At 50.3% G+C, this 27299-nt stretch overlaps 3 protein-coding genes across 3 annotated transcripts; 1 reads left to right on the forward strand and 2 right to left on the reverse strand.

Moving 5' to 3' along the window:
* The first annotated feature begins 1229 nt into the window (after positions 1-1229).
* Positions 1230-7765, forward strand: LOC101924094 (tubulin alpha-3 chain). Its single transcript, XM_005235335.3, has 4 exons — positions 1230-1279; positions 4108-4351; positions 5650-5798; positions 6520-7765. The coding sequence occupies exons 1-4, from the start codon at positions 1277-1279 to the stop codon at positions 7498-7500; spliced, it is 1377 nt and encodes a 458-aa protein (XP_005235392.1). The 5' UTR covers positions 1230-1276; the 3' UTR covers positions 7501-7765.
* A 4558-nt stretch (positions 7766-12323) lies between these two features.
* On the reverse strand, positions 12324-18845 carry LOC101911920 (tubulin alpha-3 chain-like). Its single transcript, XM_005235349.2, has 4 exons — positions 18828-18845; positions 14431-14650; positions 14086-14234; positions 12324-13283 (listed from the first exon to the last, which is right to left on the reverse strand). The coding sequence occupies exons 1-4, from the start codon at positions 18843-18845 to the stop codon at positions 12324-12326; spliced, it is 1347 nt and encodes a 448-aa protein (XP_005235406.2).
* Positions 18846-20325: 1480 nt separating this feature from the next.
* UCN3 (urocortin 3) lies at positions 20326-20969 on the reverse strand. The gene has a single exon (XM_055809398.1). It carries the CDS (start codon positions 20967-20969, stop codon positions 20499-20501), a length of 471 nt encoding a protein of 156 aa, XP_055665373.1. The 3' UTR covers positions 20326-20498.
* Between the last annotated feature and the right edge of the window lie 6330 nt (positions 20970-27299).

A 27299-nucleotide genomic window follows, 5' to 3' on the forward strand; every position in this document is an offset into this window, starting at 1 on the left:
TGGCCAGAGGGTTAATCTTCCCTCCTAAAAAAACCTTGAGGTCAACTTAGAACAGGTTGCTTGAGGACTTGTGCAGGTGAATTTTGAATACATTCAGGGATGAAAATTCCCCCATATGCTTCAGTATCTGCTCCTGCTCCATTAGCTGACCACCTTCATGGTGAGTTGAAAGGTGTCCCCTTCTCAAGGATCAACCAGCCCAGCACTTACCCTGTCCTCCTACATCCCATACTCCAAATCTGACCAGCTTGGCAGTCTACACTGGACTTGCTGTAGTATATCAATGTCTGTCTTGTACTGGGAAGCCCAAGGTGGACCCAGTAAGCAGAGAGTTTCACAAATGCAGAACAGAGAGAGTGAAAACTTCCTGCCCTTGAATGGCTGGTGCTCACTCATACTGACATAGTCTGTGACAAGGTTATCTCCCTCAGTCCCAGCGCTGTCAACCTGTTGCAACTATGGCTGAGCTAAAGAAGGTTTGGGAACCATTTAATGAGAGAATGAAGAGGTAAATAAGGGAATTAGTAAACAAGTTACTACTAACCACTCTTACCTATCTGCTGCTAGTAACCACACAGGCACTACTGAGACTTAAGGGCAGATTCAGAGCAGTCTTAAAGATATACCTACCCATTTGCAGGATGGGGCCAAAACTGGCTCAGAGTCCTTATGTCAGCTCCTGACAAGAGGGCAAAATGAACACTTCATAGTCACCAGGTAAGGCAAACAGAGGGTCTGAGCCTGCACCCGAATGTCCCAGAGGTGCAAAAGTCAGCAGATTCCCATGAAGGTCATTGAACATATGGAAGAAAGACCAAAATTTGCAGGTTTGTGTCTAAAAATAGGCAAAATAGAGTGTATCAGCAGCAGTACTCTGAATAATGATAAGGAGAAGATTGTTTCTGCTAGATAAAGTGAATTACACGAGGGCAGACAAACTTCCCCAGAGTTTCCTTCTTTTTAGGATAACCCAAACGTTGGCATCTATTTTTATTTTTCCCCCCAGCTGAGGCTCTTTGGAAAAAGAAAAAACCACTCACATTGCACTGCACCCAAGGCTGTTTAATCACAGAGATCACACCAGCTAGACAGTAATAGATCATTTTATCCCTTGCTGTTTCTAGGGATGCAAAGGAAAAGGAGCTCTGCTCCTTTAAGCTAGCAGAAAGCTTCTTTATATTCAGGTGGAGTCAAGCCTTCCTGGGCTATAAAGTTGCAGGGAGAGGCAGGGGCAGCAGCTGTTTTGCTTAGATCTTAGCAAGCCTCCAGTCTCATCATGGTAAGAGCATGCCTTGTATTTGTCTAAACTTAAAATATAGATTGTATATTTTCCAAGTGTTCTGAGCTAAACAGCTTGCTTGCTTTCTCTCTCCTTTCTCTTGGGGATGTTAATTCCAAACAGCTTTGTTTCATTGCTGATTACCTTATGGTTTATTGATTCAATGTTTGCTCCTTATAAGGGAAAAGTGAGGGACTTGGTTGGAGAAGAGCTATTTAAGTGGCCTCTTGCTGCTTTTTGTTCTGAGTTTGCAGTTCCTGAGGTGGGGTCTGTAGAGCTGCAAAGTTTCTGCCTCTTTAGTGCAAGTTGGGTTTACTTTTTTGGGGGCACCACTGTACCTCAGTACACAACTATGTGATAGACTAAAGCTTAAATTTTTGACACTACTAGTCCTTTTCCCAAAGTTTAACACTTCAACCCTTCCACTGCCACAGGGAACTAGTGCAACTTGCAGAGACCTTTAGGGCTTTTTTTCTTTAGGAGTGAGCTGCCATGTTGCCTTTGTCTGTTACAAACCCTTGGGATTAGATACTAAATGAATAAAGTCCCTCTTCCTTCTAGGTTTTTAATTTAATCTTTGTGTTAAAGAGTTTGCAGCTGTGAAACTAAAGTGGATTGATCTGGCTACTAAAAAACTGCAACCCTGAACAGTGCTGGCTGATCTAGCTGAAACTTTTTGTAAAGAATAATGCAACTGCCATATCATTGTGAATGCAAAAGACTAATTTGTTGAAGATCTGGTGGTGTCCCTTTGCATGTTGCAAATGGAAGAAAACTTCAAAGTAACTCCTAGCGAGCCAGCTTTTGAACTTTTCCTTTTATCTGCTGACTTCTTGAGTCTGTCTTGGCCATAAAACAGTTAAACATTTACATAGTATTTCCAATGGGAAAATCAGCTGGACAACAATAGGCTGCATATAGCCAGAGTCTGTAAAATGCAGTTCATCTTGATGCAAATGTTTGAGATCCCAGATCTCAAAAAACCTTCTGGCATATTTGAGAGGGAAAAAAAACCTGCAGAAAAAAGCTGTACTTTCTTCCTTCCAGCAGGCCCCTTTTTCTCTTTTTTTTTTTTTTTTTTTTTTTTTTTTCTTCCTCCCCTGTTCTCTGTGCTGAAAATACCAGTGCTCCCTTGAAGCAGGTGCTGTGACTAGAGAGCTGGGAGAGGATAGTGAGTGGAGCAGCTGCCCCAGCTAAGCACTGGTGAAACGGCTGTGGCACTGACCCTTGCAAGCTGTGGCAAGGAGCTATTGCAACCATCTTGCTGAGAGGGATGGGCAAATGGCAGTCAGCATTTCCCACATAGTGCAAATATCAACTCGGAGAGGGAGGACTTAAACACAGCCTCCACGCCCAGCAGAACTGGTGGTCTCAGCCCAGACCTGGATTAAGTGGTGTTTAGTCAGCTGTGGGTAAAGGAGTTGGTGTCCCTCTGTGGTACCAGGAGTATTCATCCAGCTGGTTTCTAGCTTCATGGTGGGTGACCTGGGCATGTGGTGGCCATTGGAGTTGTTTGAGGGCTGAGAAATGTCTTGGCACATCCATGCTTGGAGACCAAGAAGGGAATAGTTGCATTGTGTCCTTCTCATGGCTACTCCCACATGTGGTTAATGCCCAGGACTGTCTAGCATTGCTTAAGAGGGTAATGACTTTCAAGGGACAGAGTCCCTCTGGCAGCATAGTTATGCCTAGGGGCGTGCACACACAGTGTCCTCTCAGCCCTGAGACAGCTGGGCTGTCAGTGGCATTTGTTATGCTCTGCTCGGGGTGGGCTACTTGGAGCTCGGCTTACCTGTGGAGACCCCCAGCTCTGGGTGGGACTAGGTGGTGGTGCAAAAATGAGGTGAGAGCTGAACCAAGCTGCCCATTAATGCTACAAATGGGATCCACTGCACTGCTTATCATCCCCAGGTGGGATCACCAGCTCCCTTTCATAGTGATTCTTCTGGAAGCAGCACAGCCCCATGCCATGCATGGCAGTAATTGGAGTGTCTGCTTGGGAGCTGGGACATGAGCCTCTGTCATAGCTGCAGCAGTGCTTTGATCTTGGGGTGATGGAAACAGCAGAGATGCCAATTATCCAGGGAAGCGTGCAACCATCAAAAGTCCCCAAAAGACGCCAGTACCTTCAATACTACCCTGGTGTTGGAGGCTACTGGAGGGTGACCTGGTTAAACCAGGACTCAGAGCCTCCCCCTCGGTGTGAGCCTGCCCTTGTTCTGGCCCCAGGCAACTGCTGGTTTTCTCCAGCCTTGTTTCCTGCTGCAACTCTCAGCTTTGCTGTGGTTTTCCCAAGCTTGGCTTCTCCCTGCTTGGTGCAGTGTTTGTGTTTTGGTTTTCTTTTTTGGTGTGTTTTTGGTGGTTTATACGTGCTGGGGTGTTTTTTCTGTGTGGTGCTTTTTTTTTTATTATTTTTCTATTTGTTGGGTGTTTTTTTTATCAAGGACCCTGGAGCTGTTGTCCCTGATGCCCCATTGCTCTGGGACCTGGGGAACTGACAGCTGCTCCACTCCATGGCAGAGCTGGTTGAGCGAGGGGGCAGTGCTGCTCAGCTACTTCCTGCCTCAGTGTGAAGCCCGTTGCCTCCTTCCTTCCTTCTCCCCTGGGCTGGGAGACTACTTCCTAGGGATGCTATGTGTGCAGCTCAGCTGTGTCCAGCTGCCCTGCAGATCGTGATTTGATCCTCACTCCAGCTCCCAGCGGTGGGTGGAAGCTGCCTGTTTCCCTAATCATCCACAGTAGCAAATGGCTCAAACAAGAACTGCGGGGGCTAGTGCTAAGTCACAGGATGTCTAAAAATCTCCTTAACAAGCCATTTCCCCTTCCAGAGGGAGTGCATTTCCATCCACATCGGGCAGGCTGGCGTGCAGATGGGCAATGCCTGCTGGGAGCTGTACTGCCTTGAGCATGGGATACAGGCGGATGGGACCATTCCTGGCCCCAAGCAGGTGAAACCGACAGAGCCAAAGCCTGAACAAGTGGATTCTTCTTTTGAGACCTTCTTCTGTGAGACAGCATCTGGCAAGCATGTGCCCCGGGCAGTGTTCATAGACTTGGAGCCCACTGTCATTGGTAATAGTAGGGTGGTTGTGTGTTGTATCTTTAACTGTGACTGCTGACCGTTCTTACTTCTTGCTGCTCATATTGCCCAGCATCTCCCACTCTCTGCTCCAGTAAAATGTCTCCAGCCATCAGGAGACAGAGTTTGCATTTCTAAATGGACCTGGGAGTGACAAACTTATTACTCTTACTACACTGGCCTGTCTTCAGTTGATCTCTCCTTTTAGGAGACCTGCTGCCTTAAGCAGGATCTTCAGCAGGTGTAAAGTGGTGTGGGTTTATTAACCTCAGTGACTCTGGACTGAATTACATTTTTCTATGACCTGATGTGGCTCACCTGGTCTTAATGCTACCTGTGAAGCATCTTTGGGTGCTACACATCTCATGGTTCTGTGGAAACTGGGTGTCTTGCTACTGCAAACTTTTTACTTCCCCTTCCATCTTCTGTAGTGATCTCTGGGCATTTGACTCAATTGCGGCACTTGAATTTAGAGTACCTTCCTAGAAAACATTTTATTCCCACCCCCCCCCCCCCCCCCCCCAAAGAACTGGTGGAAATGACCCCCAGCCACCTGCATCCATCTACCTGCTTCTGCCTTCTAGGCTTCCCCTGAGTGTTTGCTCCTATCTTACCATCTAGGATGTGTGACTTATTCCTTCCATTAAATGACATAATGTGGACTTGTTTTAGCTCCACTAAACTTTTAGGCATCTTATTAAGGCATTAAATTAGGAAGCCAGTGAGTGAGCCAGTAAATAAAGAATGTATCCAATATCGAGACAGAGTGGTTTTAAATAACCTCTGTAGGTGCCTGCAACCTCACTGACTGCATGGAGCTCAGAGAAACAGCTCCTAATGCCCGTCTTCATAAGGTACCTGAAGCTGGGTCAGGTACATCTAGCAGACATGTCAACACTGGAGGCACTCTGTCTCCTCTCCCATTTGCAGTAGAGCGGATGATGGAGGTGGTGCTTCAGGCCACCTCAAAATGCTTTGCAACAAGCAGAAAAACAAGCTGCATGTAGTAACCACAATCCTACAATAATGTCAGAAGTGTAGGCAGTGTACTAACTCTAAGCCAAATTATGTTAGGATCCCAGGGTAGCTGCTGGGCAAAGATGGAGGACAAATTGAAGAATTAGCCTGGACAAGGTTATTCTTACCCCTTCCATTATTCCCAGTCTGAGCTAATCACACCACAACTGTCATTTCATGTGGGGTCCTGGTTGATTTGCTATGTGTTTTACTCTGTCATACTAATGTACTGTTAACTGTGTGCTGCTCTCCATGACCTCTCCTCCTTGTGTAGATGAGATCAGGACTGGGACCTACCATGCGCTCTTCCACCCAGAGCAGCTCATCAGTGGCAAAGAAGATGCTGCCAACAACTATGCCCGTGGCCACTACACCATCGGAAAGGAAATTATAGATACTGTCCTCAGCAGAATTCGTAAAATGGTAAGAAAAGACAATCTTCCCCTTAAAGTAACACACCATGGACAATGTAGTTATACTCTCGGTTTGGGCTAAAAGTCTTAAAGAAAAAAACCTTTTATGTGAGCTCTGAGGGTGGTGGCTGCTGCTTTGGTTAGGTTTGGGCCTCACTAAAATGAGGGGTCATCTGAACCTGTACATCTGTCCTAAAAGCAACTGTCTTTGCATATCATACTTGTATGAAGTGACACAATACTAGACTTCAGACAGAAGAGAAGGACTTTTGACCACAAGGAAGCCATACAATTGTGGATATTGATACTAAATGGACATTGGTAGCCAAGCTGGGAAGACCATACTCCACATTTGATAGGAGTGAAGAAAGATTGTAACAATGTATTTGGATGCCTGTCAGTGAAATGTTTTTGAGATGTCTCCTTGGGTTCTAGGACCCACGTGTTATGTCCCATCACCTCTCAGGTGCTGAGATAAGCATTGAGCTGATAATGGGGCAATTTGCCAAGAGTTTCCATCTGACCATATAGAGCTACCTATGGTACCTCTAGGGAATGCTGCAATTAACATGTGTATGCTGAATATGCTCAGTAGGGTGATATACTGAGTGAATCCACTGTAGGGATTGGGTGCACACTGGCCAGTAAGCAAGCAGAATTTATTGCTGCATTGTTTGGGATGGCGATTCTAGTCCTTAAGAGAGCAGTAAATATACATTATTCTGCTGCAGGCTGACCAGTGCAGTGGCCTCCAAGGATTCCTGGTCTTCCACAGCTTTGGGGGAGGCACAGGCTCTGGGTTCACCTCCCTTCTCATGGAACGGCTCTCTGTGGAGTACAGCAAGAAGTCCAAGCTGGAGTTCTCTGTGTACCCAGCCCCACAGGTCTCCACAGCAGTGGTGGAGCCCTACAACTCTATCCTCACCACCCACACTACCCTGGAGCACTCGGACTGCTCCTTCATGGTGGACAACGAAGCCATCTATGACATCTGCAACCGCAACCTGGACATTGAGCGTCCCACCTACACCAACCTCAACAGGCTGATTGGGCAGATAGTCTCGTCAGTCACTGCCTCCTTGAGATTCAATGGTGCTCTGAATGTTGACCTGATTGAATTCCAGACCAACCTGGTGCCCTACCCACGGATACACTTCCCGCTCACAACCTATGCACCCATCATCTCTGCAGAGAAAGCCTACCATGAGCAGCTGTCTGTGCCGGAGATCACCAATGCTTGCTTTGAGTTCTCCAACCAGATGGTGAAATGTGACCCACGCCGTGGCAAGTACATGGCGTGCTGCCTGCTGTACCGAGGTGACGTGGTGCCCAAGGATGTGAATGCAGCCATTGCAGCCATTAAAACACGCCGGTCGATCCAGTTTGTGGACTGGTGCCCCACAGGCTTTAAGGTGGGTATCAACTACCAGCCTCCCACGGTGGTGCCTGGGGGAGACCTGGCCAAGGTGCAGCGGGCTGTGTGCATGCTGAGCAACACCACGGCCATTGCAGAGGCATGGGCCCGTCTGGACCACAAGTTTGACCTGATGTATGCCAAGCGAGCCTTTGTGCACTGGTATGTGGGGGAGGGCATGGAGGAGGGGGAGTTTTCAGAGGCCAGAGAGGACCTGGCTGCCCTGGAGAAGGATTATGAGGAGGTTGGAAGGGACTCTGCAGATGGAGAAGATGAGGCTGATGAGGATGAGTACTAATGAACTGCAGTCTGTTCTTAATGAAGTCAGTCCTCTGTCATAAGGCTAAATTGGTTCTGAGTGCCTGGAGGTGCTAAAGGGTTGTCCTGAACAGCAATGCTACTGTTTGACGTATTATACCTTTTCTGCTTGCATAGTTTATGCGCTCATAGTGCACTTCCGTAGCATGGGTGTCTTGAGCTTTATCACACTGCTGTTTATTGATGAGTGAAGCTGAATAGGTGCCTGACTTAGTGTTGGGGACGCATCCTGCCTAGGCAGAGGATCTGGATTTCTAATCCAGGGGAATGTTGCAAGCTGCCTGCTTTGGCTAAAATGGCAAACTCTTGCTCTAGCTTTTACTGTAAAAGCACCTTTTAATTAGAAATGCACCTGTATACTTCTATGCAACTGTCTTTTTTTTTTTTTATTTGAATAAAGATTTTTTTCTCTGAGTTCTTTGGACTTAATGAAGATTTATTCTGTGGGGAGGTCCCTTCTGTGTGGATGTTGTCCTGGGGAGAACAGCAAATGCTGATAAGAGTGTGCTCTGGGCAGGTCATCTGTGAGGATCATCAACAATAATTATTGCTGTGAGGCAAGTGTCTTATATCCTGCAGGGACTTGTCTGTCTGGAGCTGGATGCTGTTCTTCTTGCCACCAAGAGCAGCTTGGAGGAAGCATGTCTGGGAGAACAGGGAACCCCCAGTTTGACCAGTGCCATTACAGGGAGTGGCACCTGGGCAAAAAGTACTTTTCTGGTGGGGCTTTACCTCACCATCTTTGGTAAAGCCTGTTTGTTGCCTGAGCAAGTACTGGCTGGTGGAGCAGTGCTGTAGCTGTAGACTGGGGTCTTGCTCAGGGGTTGGTGCAAGCATGAACTCAGTCCTGTGCACCTGGGGTTGGAGTTTGCCCTGAGGAGGTGTGCCAGGCCAATGTGTTGGAGTGACTCAGGAGGAAAAGCAATGAAAAGCCTCTGATAAGATATAGAGAAGGAGTGTTCATAAGCCTGTGGGGTAGGAGAATGGCTGGCTCCATGCTGCATGGAGTTATACACCATATTTGTTTGTTGTATACCCACTCCTCATTTTAATGCTGGGTTCTGTCTCAAAGTGAAGTCAGTCTCCCTCTGCCCCAGACCTCCTCCATACCCTGTAGCTACAGCTGCCCTCTGTCCTAATGGGGATGTGATTCTGGAGATGTTCCCAAAGTGATGCACTGGCAGGTACAGCCAGGGATGGTTAGAAGGATGGAGATGTGTTGCTGCCTCCTATAATTGGGAGGTGGAAAGAGTCCAGAGCTCATTGTTAGCTGCAGTTAGCCTAAAAAACCAGGGTGCTGGGAGCATGAATAGACAGTAGATGGGTCCTCCCATCTACTGTTGGGCTGAAGCCTCCTCTGTGCTCAACTCGCTGCTATGAAATTACCTCAGTGAAAACATTAGGTATGGCCCACTGCTCTTGGGGAGGGTCATGATCCTGAGGGCTACCACCTTTCCCTGGTGGCTCTATTTCCCACAGCCAGCTAAGGCTGGAAGCCACTGGTCCAATCCCCCAAAAATGTGAGTGACAACAGCCTTGGGTGGACACAAAGCAAGCATCACTCCTGCTTGGAGCCACAAGCTGACCCAGTATAGCTGAGCAAGACAGGAGTACAGCCACATGCTCCTGCAGCTTGGAAAGCAATCAGCACAGCACCAGGGCTGATGTAATTGGAGCAGTTGTTTATTACTGCAATCAATTACTCCAGTATGTCTGTCTGCACAGACCCACTCCTGCCCTCCTATGAATGCAGTAAGAGAGGGAAGGAAAGGATTTTCCTTGGTGAGGGATCAATCCTGTGGCTTTTGGGGAGTCAGCATCTCTGGCTCAATGGCCATAGGCAATGCTTTATCAACTTAATGAGTGGTGGATTGTACAGACCCACACCAAAGAGCAGCACACACTTCATTGCACAGCTTCAGCTTTATTTTCTCTACCTGTGTGCTGGAATAGCCAAGCTGGTCATAAAAAACCCCACTCTCCTATGAACAGCAACCATGGAGCAGCCTGCGGGATCTGCTTCCGGCACATTGCTCCAGCCCATTTTCTATTGTTAATTACTGCTGGGGCAATAGGGGTAGATCACAGGCAATGGGGCAGAGTGGTTCATCATTAGACTAGACTATTTCAGTTGGAAGGGACCTACAATTATGATCTAGTCCAAGTGCCTGACCACTTCAGGGCTGACAGAGTTAAAGAAAATTAAGGGCATTTTCCAAATGCCTCTTAAACACTGGCAGGCTTCAGGCATCGACCACTTCCCTAGGAAGCCTGTTCTAGTGTTTGACCACCCTTATGATAAAGAAATGCTTTCTAATGTACAGTTTAAACCTCCCCTGGTGCAGATTTGAACCATTCCCACATGTCCTGTCACTGGACACCACAGAGATCAGCACCTCCCTTCTGCTTCACCTCCTCAGGAAGCTGTAGAGAGCAATTAGGTCACCCTGCAGCCTCCTCTTCTCCAAATGAGACAAACTAGATAACTGCCCTGCAGGGAGGAGGCTCAAGGTACACATAGAGCTCTGCCAGAGACTTCTTATAGGGTGTCAGGCAAGTTCCCTCTTCTTCAGTGCTGTTAATCCCAGATCCAGCAGCAACTGCTGCCTCTTGCTTCCATTCCATGGCATGATGCAAGCTGAGAGCTGTGTCAGGAGCAGGTGTGGAGCTCTGCATGGGGCCAGTGGTGATGAGGCTGCTTAGGCTGAGTTGGTCTTCAGCATAGGGTGACACAGTCTTCAGCTGGCTGGGGTACAAACTGCCTCACTCCATCATCGCTTCTGGGTTCAGCTTGTGGCCATCGCACACAGATATGACAGAAAGGAACTTGCTGCCATTGCAAATTGATGAGCCTGAAGCTCAGGAACATTCACAAAAATGCCCTGATGGAGCTGCAAGGCTGTCAAAGCACTGGGCAGGACTGTGCTTTGGCTGCAGAGAAGCACATGTCCCCAAGAGACCAACAGCCAGACTTTTCCTCCACTCCCAGCACCGGTAAGAGCTGCGCACCAGGCTCTTGCCATACAGCTCTGCATTCAAGAGCTATCAAGCACACCAGAAGATTTAAAATGAGAAGAAAAAAAAATGAAAATAGTACTTTTAGGAAGCAGGAGGCTGACTCTCCAGGAATGCAGAGTATTCAACAGATCCATAGAGTTTAAGCTTTTCCAGTACCATAAAATTAAATGGTCTAGATGCAACCTCAGGCCATCAAACATGGTACAGCTACTCTGGCTGCCATGCCTTCCTCCTGCAGCATTCAGTTTATGGGTAGTGAGATGACCTGCCTTGCCAATGGACCACAAGGAAAACAGACCATGTACTCCAAAACAGGACCCCTATCCAAGGGCATCTATACTGAGGAGAAGAAAAGTGCTCCCACAAAAAAAAAAAAAATTAAAAAAAAAATAAAAAAATCAAACAATCGTTACTCAGCTCCTGACCAAGTACCTAGGAGGGGAAGGCAGAGCTGGCATCACCTTGCCTGAGGTACTTTCTGCTTTGTCCACTCTTTGTTGGTTTTTTTTTTTCTCCTCTGGAGGGAGGTTTAGTCATTGCTTCAGGGTCTACATCAGTCCTCTTGAGAGAGGCATTTCCCAACACATAAAACTGCACCTGGTGGGGCCAGGAGGCACAGGAGAGCTCGTTCCCTCTTCTGCAGCCATCACACTGCCAGCTCCACCAGTGTTGCTCCCAAAGGCAGAGGGCAGTTGGAGGTGAGACAGCCCCCAGGAGCTCCCACTTCCATGACCTTGGGAGACTGCCACCCCCAGAAGCCCAGCTGAGTAATGGCAAGTAGAGACAGGCTTTAATAATAACCACCCCCCTCCACCCTTCCCTTGGGTTGTTTAAACCTTCCTCCAAAGCAAAGGCTGTCAGCCCTTCAATTACAGCCTGACTGCAGATCCAGCTTCCCCATCACATCCCAGCCAGCTCCCTTTCTTGGATCACTTACTGGGAGGGGAGTACCCAGTGGAGAAATAGCCTGCTGTGGTCCAGGGGAGCTGTAGAAATCAAGTTAATTCCCCTTTTTCAGCTTATTAGCTGTTCACAGGGATTCCTGCATCGCTTTTGCTGAGTGGCCATCACCCAGCACAAGGAAGAAGTCTAATGCCAGAAACATGTCCCTGCTTTAGAGCTAGGACATTGTTTGGGTGCTTTCACAGGGCTCTGACAGACAGCAGAGGTATTTGAATTCTCATCTCAACTCCAGTTACGGTTCCAGGCAGGCCCTGGAATGCAGGACATAGATTGCTTTAGCAGGGCTCTGCACGGCAGCAAGGGACCAGGGAAACCTGATCCCACCCCCCTGCTATGCCTTGGAGCAGCAAGCAGCACAGAAAACCCAGAGCTGGCCGTTTCAGCACACTGACAGGGCATGGGCAGCCGGTGCTGAGCACAACCATCACTTCAACGTTCATTGTAACACGGCAGTCCCACCCCAGGGCAGATGGTTCACATCATGCTGTCACCCACCCCAGTTCACAGGGCTCCCCCCAGCATCTGCAAGCAGGAAAGCCCTACAGATAGGACTACAGTGACCAAGGCAACATGGGAACCACCCTGCAGCCACCACAAGCCAGATTTGTGGCATCTCAAGACAGGAGAAGATGTTTTGCTAATCACTATTTAGTCAACTTTGTACATGCATGAGACTTGACCAAAGAGTTGCTTTCAGACAAGCTGTAGAGTTTCTAAGTCACAGTTCCTCAGACCCAGCCCGCCAACTCCTTTCCCTGGGAGGGATTGGCAGACTAGGTTACAAAAAGCTTCTTCCAAGCTGCCTTCCCACAGGTAAAAATATTATTCTTCTCCATCTGCTGAGTCCCTTCCAACCTCCTCATAATCCTTCTCCAGGGCAGCCAGGTCCTCTCTGGCCTCTGAAAACTCCCCCTCCTCCATGCCCTCCCCCACATACCAGTGCACAAAGGCTCGCTTGGCATACATCAGGTCAAACTTGTGGTCCAGACGGGCCCATGCCTCTGCAATGGCCGTGGTGTTGCTCAGCATGCACACAGCCCGCTGCACCTTGGCCAGGTCTCCCCCAGGCACCACCGTGGGAGGCTGGTAGTTGATACCCACCTTAAAGCCTGTGGGGCACCAGTCCACAAACTGGATCGACCGGCGTGTTTTAATGGCTGCAATGGCTGCATTCACATCCTTGGGCACCACGTCACCTCGGTACAGCAGGCAGCACGCCATGTACTTGCCACAGCGTGGGTCACATTTCACCATCTGGTTGGAGAACTCAAAGCAAGCATTGGTGATCTCCGGCACAGACAGCTGCTCATGGTAGGCTTTCTCTGCAGAGATGATGGGTGCATAGGTTGTGAGCGGGAAGTGTATCCGTGGGTAGGGCACCAGGTTGGTCTGGAATTCAATCAGGTCAACATTCAGAGCACCATTGAATCTCAAGGAGGCAGTGACTGACGAGACTATCTGCCCAATCAGCCTGTTGAGGTTGGTGTAGGTGGGACGCTCAATGTCCAGGTTGCGGTTGCAGATGTCATAGATGGCTTCGTTGTCCACCATGAAGGAGCAGTCCGAGTGCTCCAGGGTAGTGTGGGTGGTGAGGATAGAGTTGTAGGGCTCCACCACTGCTGTGGAGACCTGTGGGGCTGGGTACACAGAGAACTCCAGCTTGGACTTCTTGCTGTACTCCACAGAGAGCCGTTCCATGAGAAGGGAGGTGAACCCAGAGCCTGTGCCTCCCCCAAAGCTGTGGAAGACCAGGAATCCTTGGAGGCCACTGCACTGCTCAGTCTGGAGCACCAGGGAAAGAACCAGAAGGACCGAGTTAATGGAGTTATTGTGGTGTCCTTGGATTTAAGCTAAAGTTCTGTGTTTAACCATCAAGATCAAGTCTTTGGGCGTTTGTGGGTTGGTTTTTTTTTCCTGCTTACACACAACCCTCTCACTTCTAGAAGGTGGGATCTGTTAGACACAGCAAATTAAGCTGCTTTTACATTATCTTCTACTTTTGGAGGAAAGGAGGCCTGGCCTGAGGGAGTGACATATTAGGCCAGAGAGACAATACTAACAGTCAAGAAGATTAGGAGAAGTCTGAAAGTCACTACAAGTTTCCACTTAAATCAAGTGTTATCACAGCACTTCTGAGGTCTGTGTGGGTGAAACCTTATGCTCCAGACACTATCACACTAGGGAGGAGAGGTCTAAGGGGAGCCACTATCCAGAAGCTGAGATGTGACATTGTTTGGGATAAGATTTTGGATCAGGATTGACACAGCAAACCCTACACACATTAGGGGAAAGCCCTCTTGCCTGGACAGTCAAGTCGCAGCTGCTTCTTTTCCTGCTTATGCTGGGGGCATCTTTAGTCCCTGGTTTTCCCCTTAAGTCCCAAGCAGCAAGACCTACACCCACAGGCATCCCATTGTGTTGTTCCAGGTCACAGTGGCATTTTCAAGCCAACCAAGATATGCTCGGTTTAGTCTCACCACTGCCTCCCTCTCTCCACCCCAGCCACCCAGCCCATTGCATCTCTTGACAGCCAGGGCAAAAGCAACCAGAGCGCTATGCAGAAGACCCTCCACAAGGTTTTTACCATTTTACGAGCTCTGTCAACAACAGAGTCAATGATCTCCTTCCCAACGGTGTAGTGGCCCCGAGCATAGTTGTTGGCAGCATCTTCTTTGCCACTGATGAGCTGCTCTGGGTGGAAGAGCGTGCGGTAGATCCCAGTCCTGATCTCATCTGGAGGGAATTCAGATCTCATGAGTGTCACTAGCATAAGATCTGCCGTCTGCCAAGTTACTTGCACTAATTTAGATGCAGTTTTACATGGAAGCTAGCAGCCTCACCAAGAGTTTAGGTGGCCAACACCACACTTCAGGTACAGAGAAGTTATTGCCCCCACCCCCAAGAGTTTTGGAGACCTTCCATGACTTACCAATGACAGTAGACTCTAGGTCAACAAATATTGCCCTGGGTACATACTTCCCTGATCCTGTCTCACTGAAGAAGGTCCCAAAGGAAGAGTCTGCTTGCCCTGGGAATTCACTGGGGAAGAATCCATCTGGCTCAATCCCATGCTCCAGGCAATATAATTCCCAACAGGAATTGCCCATCTGGACACCAGCCTGGCCAATATGGATAGAAATACACTCCCTCTGCACAGGAATGGGAGAGAAGAGAAAGTTAGGAGTGTACACTGAGGAATTAGACTAAAGCTGGCACTTCTGAATGTCTTTATAGAGCATGTGGCTAACAACCTATGGACAAGAGGAACATTAACCCAGCTTGGTGGCAGCCAGGACACTTTCTCTGTAGCAGGCACCCAAGAGCTGCCGAACAACCCACAAATAAGTATTGGCACTTCAGAGAGATGCTGCAATCTCCCAGCAAGGCAGATGCAGAGAGCAGGGTGTTGTGGCAGGTCCCTCCGCATCCCAACACTCATTATATTGCTCAAGAGCCCTGTTACCAGAAGCAGGCCACCACGCCCAGCTGCTGAATCTACAGTACATGGTGGCTATCAGGTCCAACTGCTCATGGTTTCTTCTTTTTGCTTTGCTGATCCTGCCTTGGGGCAGGAGACAGGGCACAGACAGCCTTCCCAGGTACTGTATCTGGTGCTCTCAGCTGCAGAGGAGGGAATGATTCAGCCCAGCCAGCCTTAGGCAGCAGTGGGAACACTCCCACCATGCTCCTCCCAGGGAGGTACAGGCAGACTTCTCCCTGCTCAGACAGCAGCAGCAGCCCTCTGCTTCTCTCTGATGGGAGAAGCCAGTGCTGTTGAGCTTCAAGAACTGACTGTCAGAGTAGTTTCTCATCTCCATTTAGATTAGATACAGCTATGCAGGATCACTGATTAGAGACAGCTGGAGAGAATCCAAGCAAGAAAGCATTTCTTCATTACCTCCATACAAGACTAGTAATTGCCCCATAAAGCAACTACTCTTGGCTTGGCTAGAGAGGAGTCCCTGTACAGAAAGTGTGGTTGTGCTGTTGAATTCCTTGACACAGGAGGCTGTGAAACCCAGGCTTTTGGGCTCAAAGAGACTGGACTAGAGACTTCTACTGAGGCTCACTAAGGGGAAAAAACCCATGTCCATTTCAAGAAGCCCTGAGCCACAAGATAAGAAAGTGTCAGATGGGCTTACCCAAACCTTAGTCTGCCTTCACCATCTGCTTTTAGCTGTGGCCTAGGCAGGACACTGCACCAGCACAGCAACTCTCAAGTTATCTTCTTGCAAGAAGCCTGGCACAGCAGGACCCCTACCAAGCACAGACACAGGGCAGCAACATCCTCCACTACAGCAGAGGGTCCTGCCCTGAGTGTTGATGTTTAATATAGCAGCCCTCAGCCACCACCACTGCACTTCTCTTCCTAAACAGTCCCAGGACAGCCTTAGCCACCCCCAACGCCAAGGACAGAACAGGGATGCTGAACCAGTCTCCACAAGGAGAGACCTTCATCCCCTGTTCCAGGTCTGCCCCAGCCCCACAGCAGCACCAGATGGGCACCTAGCTCAGTCATGTATTGAATACCACCAGCAATACCTTCAAAGTATCTTCACACAGAAGGATAAACAGGTCTGAAGGCATTTCAGCAGAGTAGCCCTCCCTAGGTCAGGAAGAGGGGGACACCAACATTTGCAAAACCATCCCAGCACTGGACATGCCCAAGCACAAGCTCTACACCTTTAGGAACCCCTTGTCCAGGGCTCACATGCTCCCCCATACCCCACAACCAGTTTTACACCCACGGAAGCACACAGCCAGGGGCAAGACATCTCACTGGGAAAAAAAAAAAAAGCCATTGCCAGCCTCACCCTCCTGCAGAGCCAGGAAGGACCAGCCCTGACTATCAGAGAGCAGACCCAAGCCCCACAGCTACTCACCATTGCTCCAAACCTCCACAACCCCTTACCACACTTAAAACCACCTCCCTGGAAGCACACCCTATCTGCCTCCCTCTTGGGCTTTTTATAGAAGGTAGAGCTGGGCTCTCTGCTAAAGGGGTCCCTCCTGTCCCCTCCTTGTGCAGCCACCTGCTGGCAAAGGGTTCAGGTGTTTCTGCTCCAGGAGGGATAGCCATGTGGGGTAATCAATCACCACTTTGCAAATGGACAATGGTTTTATTTTCCATGCAGCATATAAAAAAGCAAAACCTCACGGACATGGGATGTCTCAGGGGCCAGAAACACAAGTTGTAAAATCTGATTTAGACTTAAGACACGGGAATGGGCTTTATGGGACCTACTAAGTCTCATGGTCTGGTGCCCTGGATATGGGTGGTTTACCCTCTGCCCTACCACCTCTCTTGGGTTCAGTGGGAAAGTTGGGGTCTTCTAAGAAGAGGAACAGAAAATGGGACTGCCCCAGGGCACAACTCACAGAAAATGGTCAGGAAGGCAACAGTCCAGAGTCACAGCAAAAGCACGTGAGAGGGACATAGAGCAGAGCAAATCACCCATCCAGCAGCCAGTGGGTCTGTGGCTGAAACTGGGGACAGTTTCTTATCCTTCTTCAAATAATTGGGTTGCTTTTGCATCTTTATGTGCTCCTATTCATATCACAAATTGTGTTGACAGAGTTCCATGCAGAGCTCCTGGGTGGCCAGGGGTAGCCCTGTTCCTGGAAGAGTTGGTTACAGCTGGCCCAGCTCAGAGCAGGACCGGACATCCCAGGAGTGGGACAAAACATTCCAAGAATGGGACAGGACATCCCAGAAGCAGGCTTTGATGCCACCAGGGATGGCTCCCTCTAGGTGTATCTGCAGCCTGAAGTGCATCTCACCACCCTGCTTAGGGATCATCTCCTGATATAACTCTGCCATGTTCCCTTGCTCTCTGTCCCGAGGTGCATGGGCAAACTCTGCCTGTGGTTGCTGCTGGAAATCATCTTGGTTTTTTTAGCCAAGACCCCATGGATGTGAGTGTGGATACCTCCTTGCACAGTGGGAGTGCATTTTTGGCCAGATGTTTGATGCCCATTGAGTTACACTGCCTGAATCCCTTCCCCAGCCAGATGGGCATGGGACCTCCTTGATCCCAGGATGAGGTTCAGGATCTGCTGTCCTTGGGGGCTGTCTAAATCACTGCAGCATCTCTGGTTTGCTCTGGTGTGGGTGAAAGAAGCCTCTGAGCATTATCATGTGGAGGAGGAGAAGGAGGACGAGGGCATTCCTGGAGGTCTGGGAAGAGCTGGCTGCCTGGGGTAAGGATTATGAAGAGACTGGAGGGGACCTGGCAATGGAGGCAGACAGGTATGTTGTGAGTGTGCAGCAACTGTGCACCCATGCCTGAGCAAACCTCTCTTTTTGAGTGCAATACCAAGACTTCCTGCATGAAATGGCAGGAAAGACCAAATCCTCACCTGGCTTTTACAAAACTGCACATATCACCCCAATCAACAATGATGTCTTTTCCAAGCACAGCAGCCTTGGCTCTACATGTTCCCAGGCACAGATGGGTGCTGATGGAGATTTCAGTGCTCCTATTTCTATCCAGCTTCGTCAGGAAATCTGGCTCCTCCAACATCTGCATGTGTTTCAGCCCCTCCAAGCAACCCCTGGTCTCGCTTGGCAGAGGTTGAGAAGGAGGATTAATTTTGGGAGGGTTTGTCCAAGCCAGTGCCGTGTGTGTGTGAGACTCCCTGGCGGGGATGCAGCTGGGGATGGAGGATCTCTGCTTTCCCCATCACTCACTATCAGCTGGTATCTGCTGTCCCTGTCTCAGCTTTGCACGTGCAAGCACAGCCTGGTGCCAGCAAACACCTTGGCTCATCTGCTTCCGTGGTGTCACTTCAATGTTAATTGCCTTCATTAAAGGGGATCAGAAGCTCACTGAGCTCACTCAGCGTGAGCCCCAGGCATGTGATGTTTTGATTTCCAGGCACTAGTGGGGCTGAGATGTTCCCATTGTCTAACCTGGTGCTGGAAAAGGACCTCAAAACCAGGGATGGTGCAGATCCCCATGGCAGCTGGTGGGGGACAAAAGCCTGTTCCCAGCCTGGGCCAGTGCTTTACTGGAGCTCACTGGGGAGCACAGGTGAAAGTCTCTTCAACTTTCTGCTCAGAGCAATGATTTCTCCCTCGGCTCTGAGCAAATCCCTGTTGCTCCTTGCTGCCCAAGGTTACTCTAGACATCTCTGCACCAGAAAGGCTGAACTCTGACAACCTGGGGCACCTCTGGACAACCCCACAAAGGAACGAGAGTATGTCCAGCTGGGTGCCCAGACAGGTCTGACTTTGCTCTACCCTGCTTTGCCTGACCAGATGTGAGTGGGCGTGTGTGCCTCGGTTTCCCTGGGTGTAAAATGGGGACAATGCCTATGTCCTGCTGAACGAGAGCTCAACATACCAGTGGGGGATAGATGTGTAGGGTGTTGGGCTATAAAAATGTATAAAGCTATATACATAAAGTGTACTTAAAGGTCAATATAGTGCAAGGCTACAGCGGATTGCAACAAGGAAAGACCTCGCCTGTACACCCTTGGAGCTGAGGCAGGAGGAGGCCATTACACAGAGATGCTGTGGGCATGTTGGTGGGTCGTCTGCTGGAGATGTGTGCTATGAGAGGAAGATGCTGAAGGGCCTGGTGTACTCCTTTTTTTTTGTTTTTGCTTTTGGGGTTTGGGTCCTGAGTCCCTGGTCTGTGGATTGTCTAGGATCCTTGACCACCTGAGCATGGGCTTGCTGGGGCTGAATTCAGCTGTGTTGCTTCCTCTGGGTGCTTGGTGGGGCGGCAAGGAGATGCCTCCACCTACATCTCCTCAGATGGAGCTGGTGAGTCCATCTGCCAACCCTTCAACTGGAGATCTATCCCCTCTTAATGTCCCCCCGGAGTGCTCTGGCCATGCCCTAGATGGAGCTGGTGGGAGCTGCTTTGTAGCTTTTGATAAACATCTCCTGGGAAAGAAAGGCCAAATTCTCTCCATCTCCCATGCCTGCTACATGCAGAAATGGAGGTCATAAGATGAAGTTTCATCTTGGAGCGGGGCTGGGAGGTGAAGAGAATGGCAGATTTAGAGGGAGGGATAAATAGTCTAAGGTGAAGGGGTGGGAGCTTGGTGAGCTGGGCTTCAGTAGAAGGTGGAAAAGAACAGGGTGAATGTTTGTGTTGTTGAATGTTGAAGTCTATGCATAGGGAGCTGAAGCTCTACCAACTGAAAAACCGGTACAGAGGTCTACCAGGAAAGGCAGAGTGGTGGGAAAGGTGGGCAGGGATAGACTGGGCAACATGGACAGACCCCATGAGGTGGATCTGGAGCAGCCAGGGAGGCACCTGCAGCTCTTGGGGTCCAGACTCACCTGAGGCCATGGGGTGGCCCTGACCAGTGCCAAGCGATGACTTGGGAACACTTGTGAAGGGCCATGTGGATCGGAAGGTTGATGCTGTCCCAGCTGCAACTGCTGAAGGTGCTGGTGGGGAAAGGAGTGGTTGTAAAACAACCTTAAAACCTATAGAGTCCCCAGAAGGGGAAACTGGGAAATTCCTCTTGAGGTCCCCTGCCCATTCTTGCTTTTCCCTTTCCAATGCAGTAATGATTGTGTGTAGGGACAACTTGTGTATGGAGAATTTGGGAGGGAGTAGGGTCTGGATGGTGGTGGAGACAGGGCCATGAAGTTGAGCTGGAGGGAGGTTTTGGAAACCCAGTGGGCCCAGACAGGCCTGATCGAGCACCCAGTGGAGGCGATGGGATAACAAAGCATTGGAAACTCAAGAGATTGTAGCTTTAATTAGAGACCTTCCTGAGGCAATGCGTCCCTTTGCCCTGCTGCAGACACAAGCCTCTTCCCCGCGCGTGGAAATGTCCAGGAGGAGGGATGGAGGAGATCAGGAAGGAGAGAAGGAGGAAGAAGAGGTATGAAAGTTAGGTAGCTCTATGGGTCAAAAATATACAACACTGATATCGTACACGGCCATCAGTCCTGTCTGGCCAGCAAGCTGGGGCCAGGTGGTGGCCCCTTGCAGCCAGCCCAGCTCTGAGTCCCCCCTGCCCTGTGGGGGGTCACTTCCGCCGCCCGATTTGGGCCATGAGGTGAGCATTGGCGGCGGCCTTTGCCCGCAAGTTCTTGGCTTTGGCGATGTTGAAGAGAATGTTCATGATGTTGGTGGGGACGTCGAGGGAGAGGGTGACCTTGGTGCGGCGGTCGCTCTTGGCCCGGTTTTGGTACGTCTTCCCCTTTACCTGTGCCTGGGAGACATATTTGTAATGGCCTTCCCCTGGGAACGTCCTTTTCCCCATCTCTTCATCCACCGCATCCTCCCCCACCTCCTCATCTGACACCTCCTCTGGCGATGGCAAGTCGAAACTGCGCTTGTCCAAGATGGTGTTTTCTTCTGGGCGGCTCTTCTGGGCTTCAGCAAGGGCTGCATTGAGGCAGCTGAAGATAGAGGCGGCGCTGTAGAGGTGGAGAGCTTGGCCAGTCTCGGCAGCACAGAGGAGGGCAAGGAGGAGCAGCAGCCTGGTGTGGGCCATTGTGGTGGCCTGCCCAATGGAGAGAGTGAGGGGAGGGCAGAGATGGGCATGAGCATCCTGCCGGGCCCAGGATAGAGCACCCTTGTCTCCCCATCCTCCCACATCCCATAGACCTGGGTCCCTCTCCCAGATTCTGCACTCTTGGTTTCACCTCCCAGGTCTCCCCCATCCCCTCTAATGGTTAGGGCAGGTGGGTGGGAATCAGTTGTCCTGGGGCCTCCTCCTCCTAGGTGCAATCCCCCAGCCCTTGGTTTTGGGGTGCTGGGTGGGAGGTGGAATGTCCAAAATGCTTTGCAAAGCTGCAGTCTCCATGAAGGAAAGGATTTGGCCATCCATTTGCTGAAGCACCAGTGCCTGCTGCAGGAGAGATGGTTTCTACTGTGGGTACCTCTTTGCCTGGAGGAATCTCATTGCAGCCTCCCTGCAGCCCTCTCTACCTTGCTAACTCCTCCATGGAGTAACTGTGGGTACCACCAGGTGCTGTAAAGGTGGGTTTTCCTTTCAGCTCCTCTCTGGTCAGTCTGAAGCCACCAGAGATGTTTCTGTGCTCTTTGAAACCAGAACTTGCCCTTCCACCTGTTCACAAAACTCTTTCTGAAAAGGGCATGAAGAGTGGGGGACAGTCAGCCCCAGTGCTGGAGGTGTGATCTGCCACCAGTCCACTGTGATGGCCCCATGTCCCTTCTCCAGCCCTGACCCTGGGTGCTCCAGGGCTGCCTGTTACCCCATGGCTCCATGCCCAGGACCCCCCTCCACCCTGCGTTCAGGATGGGCTGTCCCATCTGATGGCCCATCTAGGGTGCAGTCCCCCTGTGGACAGCCCTGCCTGGGGACCTGGGGCCACCTCCAAAATAACATCATAACAGCGTCACTCCCTGCTTGAAAGACAGTCATTTCTGGGCCTTGAGGGGGACTGAAAACCTTTCGATAACCCTCCTGCTCCGCAAAACCTCCCCATCTCTGAGTCCTGTCTCTCCCAGAAGCGACCCATTGCCCTGTATACCCACCCGACCATTCAAAAAGACCACCGAAAAGGCCACAGGGGATCTCATGGTGAGGGTCTTTGCCCCTGTCGAGGTCAGAAAAGTGTCCCTGGGGCCAGCCCTGAGGGCACATGGCCCCTCCAAGCGCCTGGAGGTGTGCTGGCATTCCCGATCCTCAGACCCCACCTTGTGGCAAGGGCACCGCATGGCAAGCCCTGGCCAGGGGACAGTCCCCGGGGGTGCAGGGCCCTGCCTGGGGCTGGGGTTTCATCACTGATTTGGGGTCACGAACTGCTAATTTATTTCCCATGGGGACAGGAGTGTGGAGGTGTCAGGGAGGCTGGGGAAGCCCGTGGGAAGTTCTTTCAGAGCAGGATGGCTCCCTTGGGTCTCCATGGATGTCTGTGTCTTTGGGGATGGAGTATGTGCATCTTCTGGGTATGGAGGCTGTGCACCACTGCATAAGGGGCTGCTGGGTGGGGGAGATGTCCTCAGACCCATCAAAATCAAGTCAAATCACTTGCCCTAGGAGTTGTCACCCTGGACCTGCTCTTCTTCCCCCTGAGCCACGGTCCCTGAAACTGCTGTCACTTTAACTGTCCATCACCGTCCTGTGGAGGGGGAGACTGGGACAGGTTTATCCCCTTAACCCTGCCCTTTGCAGTCCCTCAGAGGGGGAGAATGGGGCAGGTCGTACAGGCAGGATTTGAAGGACCTGTTTAATTTCCACTCCTTTGCCTCACATGCCCCTGCACAAAACCCCACAGAGACACCCCCACCCCCACCCCCCCAGGCAACAGCCACCCCCTTAACTCTGCCCTGTGTCCAGACAAGAGACAGAGGACATGCAGCAGCCATGGCACGACCCAGGCAGCACGGGGGAGGAAACCTTTCCCCAGGCACACAGCCCCCATGCAAGAGCAATTCAGGGCCCAAACCTCTCCTTCCTTCAGCCCCAATTCAGACATTTAAACACTGGGACTTAGTTTTTTGCTTGCAAAAGCTTAACAGGATGAAGATCTTTCTCCTGCCCCAAAACCTCCCCCTTTGCAGCTGCGTTTCAGCCTCAGAAGGAACAGTCCCCCTCACAAAAAAAAAAAAAAAGAAAATCCTGGCAGCCCCTGCTAGCAGGGTGGGTGGCATGAATTTAGAGGCTGCTAAATTTCTCACCCTTGTCTACAACCCCTGCTCTCCCTGGGACCCTGGTCCTGAGCTGCCGGGTGGAGAGGCAGAATATCTTCAAAAGGCCTTGCAGAGCTGGCACAGCTGCTGGGAGAGACTGAGCTGGTGTGAGCTGCCGCTGCCCTCTCCAGAGCCACGGAGCAGCGGCTCCTCCTTGCCTGGTTCACAGCTGCCTCAAACGGGTGGCTTGGCCCGGCAGCCAGCTCGGGCTTTTTACACTTAGCAAAACTCTTTGGGGACCTTGGCTGAGTGAGGGGAAAGGCAGAACAAGGGGGTAACGTGGCTGAAATGCAATTCCCCCGGCCCCCGAAAAAAGCAGGAAAAGAAGAAACCCCACATGCGGTGGATCTGAGGAAGTCTGAGTTAAATCTGCCGCTGCCGGAGGGTGACCTGCGGGTGCCATTCCTCAGGGTGGAAATTGCCGGGATGCCCGTGAGCAATTTACAGGCATTATATTGAGGTGGTGCCGACAGCCGCGGCAGGACTATTTGTGTCAGCTGAAGATCTGCTCTCAGCTTTAAAGAGGAAAGTCTATTGCTCCAGCAAGGCAGCTCCGGCAAAGTGGGGACAAAGCTATGTGCTGGTTGTCTTGGGCTCCTCGGCAGCAGAGGCGCTGGATTAAAGCTATTTTCTTCCCCGTCAAAAAGTAAGTCTGGAATAAAATACTACTGTGGATGAGACCTATAGACTCTTAAAACTCTTTCTGTCTGATGCTGCCTCCACTTTCCTAATGAATCTCTCCTGACAATGCTGATTCTTGGGCTCCAAAATTCAAGCTGACCCAGTGGGGACAGGGCTGTGCCCTTGTCACCTCCCCATTCCTTTAATCATAGCAGTGATTTATATCTCTACTTTTCAATTTCCCACAATTTCCAAACCTTTCCCATGCTGCCCAGCCTGATTGGTCTCAAAAAATTTTTATAATAATAAAAAAGAATTTTTTTTGCTTAGGAGTGATAGTGAGGGGATTCTCTTAACACAATTATCTTGAATTGCTTTTCCCTGTCCTGCTATTTTTTTCTTTTTTCTTTTTTCTTTTTTCTTTTTTTTTTTTTTCAGAGAAATGTGGGACCTGATCTCCCGAGGAAAGCACTGAAATATTTAAAGTTTGTGCAAATGAAGGTGGCTGCTGGTTAGTAAATGAAATCCAGGCACTCACCTGGTAGTCCTTGGTGGTCGGGATGGGAAGGGGTTTCTGCGGTCTCACTCTGAGGAGAGAGGCATCAGGCGCGGTCCCCTCAACTTCTGCACCCTTGCTTTTCTTTTATTGTTATTAAGAGGGCTGTGATATTTTTTCTCTCTATGGAAACGCTTTTCCCCTCCCTCGTGTATATATAAAAATGAGCGATCACGGGGTTTGCGTCGTAACTCCAGACGTGGAGCCTTCATTTGGGTATGATTTCATTAAAATGAAATCAGAGGGAGCTGGCAACGTCACAGGGCTGCGGTGCCTCTCCCCATTCAGAAGGGAAAAAGGGGGCGGGGGAGGGAAGATGTCTGAATCTGACAGCCTGGGAAGAGTCACCCAAAAAAGAGGCTGTTGCCAGTGCCGGGACTTTGGAGGATCACGCAGACATACTTTTCCCCCTGCTGCTCCAGGTAGCCAGGCACTTGGTGCAAAGATATTTTAAATGCAGAGGTTTTAATGCCTGTTGGGGTTTGTGGTACTGATTAACAGTGTTATCCTAATTAATGTGTTTCTGTTTGAAGAATGGGGCTGGTGCAGCACCTTGGCAGCATTTTGCTCCAGGTCGCCGCTTGTAACTGCCATCCAAAGCAGGGACAGAATTGCCCTGCTCACACTGGTCTACCTCTGCCTGGTTTCCCATCTCTAGAGGGTTTTCTTCTCCCATGCAGGCAGGAAAATCTATGGAAGACTGAAATTTTGTGAAACTTCTTCCAGGATGTGGTAGCATGGTCCCAGGTGCAGCATGGAGGTAGGGATAATGTATGTCTTGAAGAAAAACACCCTAAAACTCCCAAACCCACTGAGGTCCAGCAGAATTAACTCAGATTGCACCGTGCAGCAGCAAGTCAGGAAACACCCCTAGCCTGGGTTCCCAGTAGCGCTCTGGTCCTGGTGTGGTCAGAGGTCTCCTGAAATGCCCCATGGCACTGGTTTGCAAGCAAGAGTGCTTTGTGCTACAAAAAGGATGGGGATGGAGATCTCCCTGCTGGAAGCAGGTGTTGCTCCAGGTGAGCCTGACATGAGACACCCGAAGGAGTCAGGTCTCTGGTGGAGGGTCCCTCTGATGGCCACCACAGATTTGCAGCTAGGATGGGGGGTCCTGGTGGCCCCAGAACCCTGCTCAGCCCTGCCTGCTTATCAGAGCTCCTCTCTGAAACCTGCTTGGAAATGCCATTGTTATCTTCTTCCAGCAAAGGGCTGGTGCTGTGCAGTTATCCCTCGAAAGGAACAAATTCTACCAAAAGTGGGGAAAATCCTCTGAGCAACCACAAGAAAAGTAATAGCAGCCAACAGTGGCCCTGGATGGGCTCCAAGTTAGGAAGGGGAGATGTTCTTGCTCCTATACCACACCAGTGATGGTCAGAGCAGCTCCTTTGGAGAAGAGGAGCCATGATTGTGGATATTCTAGGATGAGCATCTTTGAGCTTCTTTCCCAGCCCCTGAAGATGCTGGCTGTTATCTGAGAGGCAGCGACCAGTAACACTGAGAGCTCCCCTTTGGCTTCAGTCCTGGGTTGAGCATTTTCCCCTTAATCACCTACAGCTGTTGGCTGAGACACATCAGGATCCACCACTCCAGTAATTCACTCCTCTTTCATTTTCATTTGAAGCTTTCATCTCCTGGACTGACGTTTTCTTTTCCCCTCCTTCACTGGGACCTGGAAGGCAGTTTGGTTATCCAAATCTTTGGAGACTTTGGACGTATTTCTGGGCAAGCAAACCCACTTGCAGACTTTAACACAAAGAGCTGGGTAGGAAACTCCTTTAGAGGGACTTCTTCCCAGCAAAAGAGAGGGAAAACACCATCTGGCCCGCAGTCCTCTCTCCCTTCCCTCTGGCAAACACTTGTGGGCTCATTTATTGCAGAGGCACGAGTTTTCTCTAAGGGCTGCATGGTCCCTGGAGCTGATGAAACCCTTCAGCTCATGCTCTGCAGTGAGGAAGCAGTGATAGATGAGAGCTATTTCCAACCTGTCCCCTGTGGTGGAGGTCCATTAAAAATGATTTCCCCTTGTGGTCATTGTGGATGCATGAGTGCTGATCCTCAGCAGCCTTCGCTTCCCCCTGCTTGGCTTGTGTCCTGCCTTTCCTTGACGTCCACGGGGTAAGAAGGGCTTGAGTCAGCACCGTTACCTGGTAGCTTAATTAGTGTTGGTGGATCAGGGGACATTGCAGGGCAAGACCTGAAGCTTGGCAGGAGGTATCTAACTAGCTTTTTGAAATATATGCAATTCTTTGGGTGGTGCTAAGCTCCACCCAGGTTTGACTCAACCTGGGATTGACTACCCATGGAAGAAAGCTTTGTGCATGGGCTGGACAGTGAGGGCTTTGCCAGTGTTTCTCTCCCATCATGCCTCCTTGGAGAGGTGTGTATTGCATCCTTCTGCCCCCTGAGGGCTGCAGATGTTTGCTATGGTCCTTGCAGAATGATTGGGAGACCCTTGGACCCTGTTTGGCTTAGACGACTGATGGCCCTGCATGCTTCAGGCTGGGTTATGAACTCACCACCCCTGATTTTGTTGGTCTGGAGATTGAAGAACGGGGTTGACCATGTAAATACATGTGGGATGGGAGCTCTGGGTGCTGACCTGGGTGACATGTGCATCATGAGTGGTGTGTGGGTGCTCAGAAAGTGGGTTCCCTTCTGTCTACCAGAGCAGGATGTCTCCACCCCATGCTCTGGCATCACATCCCATTGGATTAAAGAAGCACTTAAAAAGGGCTGGGGGAACAGCTGAAAATACCTCTGGTGGCATTTTGGACTCAGTTGTCACCTGCTCAGAGGAGATTATCTGAGGGATATAAAAGATGTGGAAAGGTTGTTGCTTCTGGCATGGGTCGTGGGTCTAGCATCCCCTGCCCCCAAAGGTAGGGCAAAACTGGTACCCCAGAAATCAAAGCCTGGTGAACCCCTCTGACACAAGGACTTGGTGTCCAACATCACCTCCAGGAATTTCAGGTGTTCAGGTAAAAACTG

The sequence above is a fragment of the Falco peregrinus genome, chromosome 6 (assembly GCF_023634155.1).
Source record: "Falco peregrinus isolate bFalPer1 chromosome 6, bFalPer1.pri, whole genome shotgun sequence".
NCBI lineage: Eukaryota > Metazoa > Chordata > Aves > Falconiformes > Falconidae > Falco > Falco peregrinus.

Excerpts from the sequence above, each read along its gene's own strand:
- UCN3 (XM_055809398.1), bottom strand. The coding sequence starts at position 20,969 with ATGGCCCACACCAGGCTGCTGCTCCTCCTTGCCCTCCTCTGTGCTGCC.
- LOC101911920 (XM_005235349.2), bottom strand. Across the intron at positions 14,235-14,430 it reads CCTAGAGTCTACTGTCATTG|ATGAGATCAGGACTGGGATC; the intron begins GTAAGTCATGGA and ends AATTCCCTCCAG. Across the intron at positions 13,284-14,085 it reads TTGACAGAGCTCGTAAAATG|ACTGAGCAGTGCAGTGGCCT; the intron begins GTAAAAACCTTG and ends CTGGTGCTCCAG.
- LOC101924094 (XM_005235335.3), top strand. Across the intron at positions 4,352-5,649 it reads CTTGGAGCCCACTGTCATTG|ATGAGATCAGGACTGGGACC; the intron begins GTAATAGTAGGG and ends CTCCTTGTGTAG. Across the intron at positions 5,799-6,519 it reads TCAGCAGAATTCGTAAAATG|GCTGACCAGTGCAGTGGCCT; the intron begins GTAAGAAAAGAC and ends ATTCTGCTGCAG.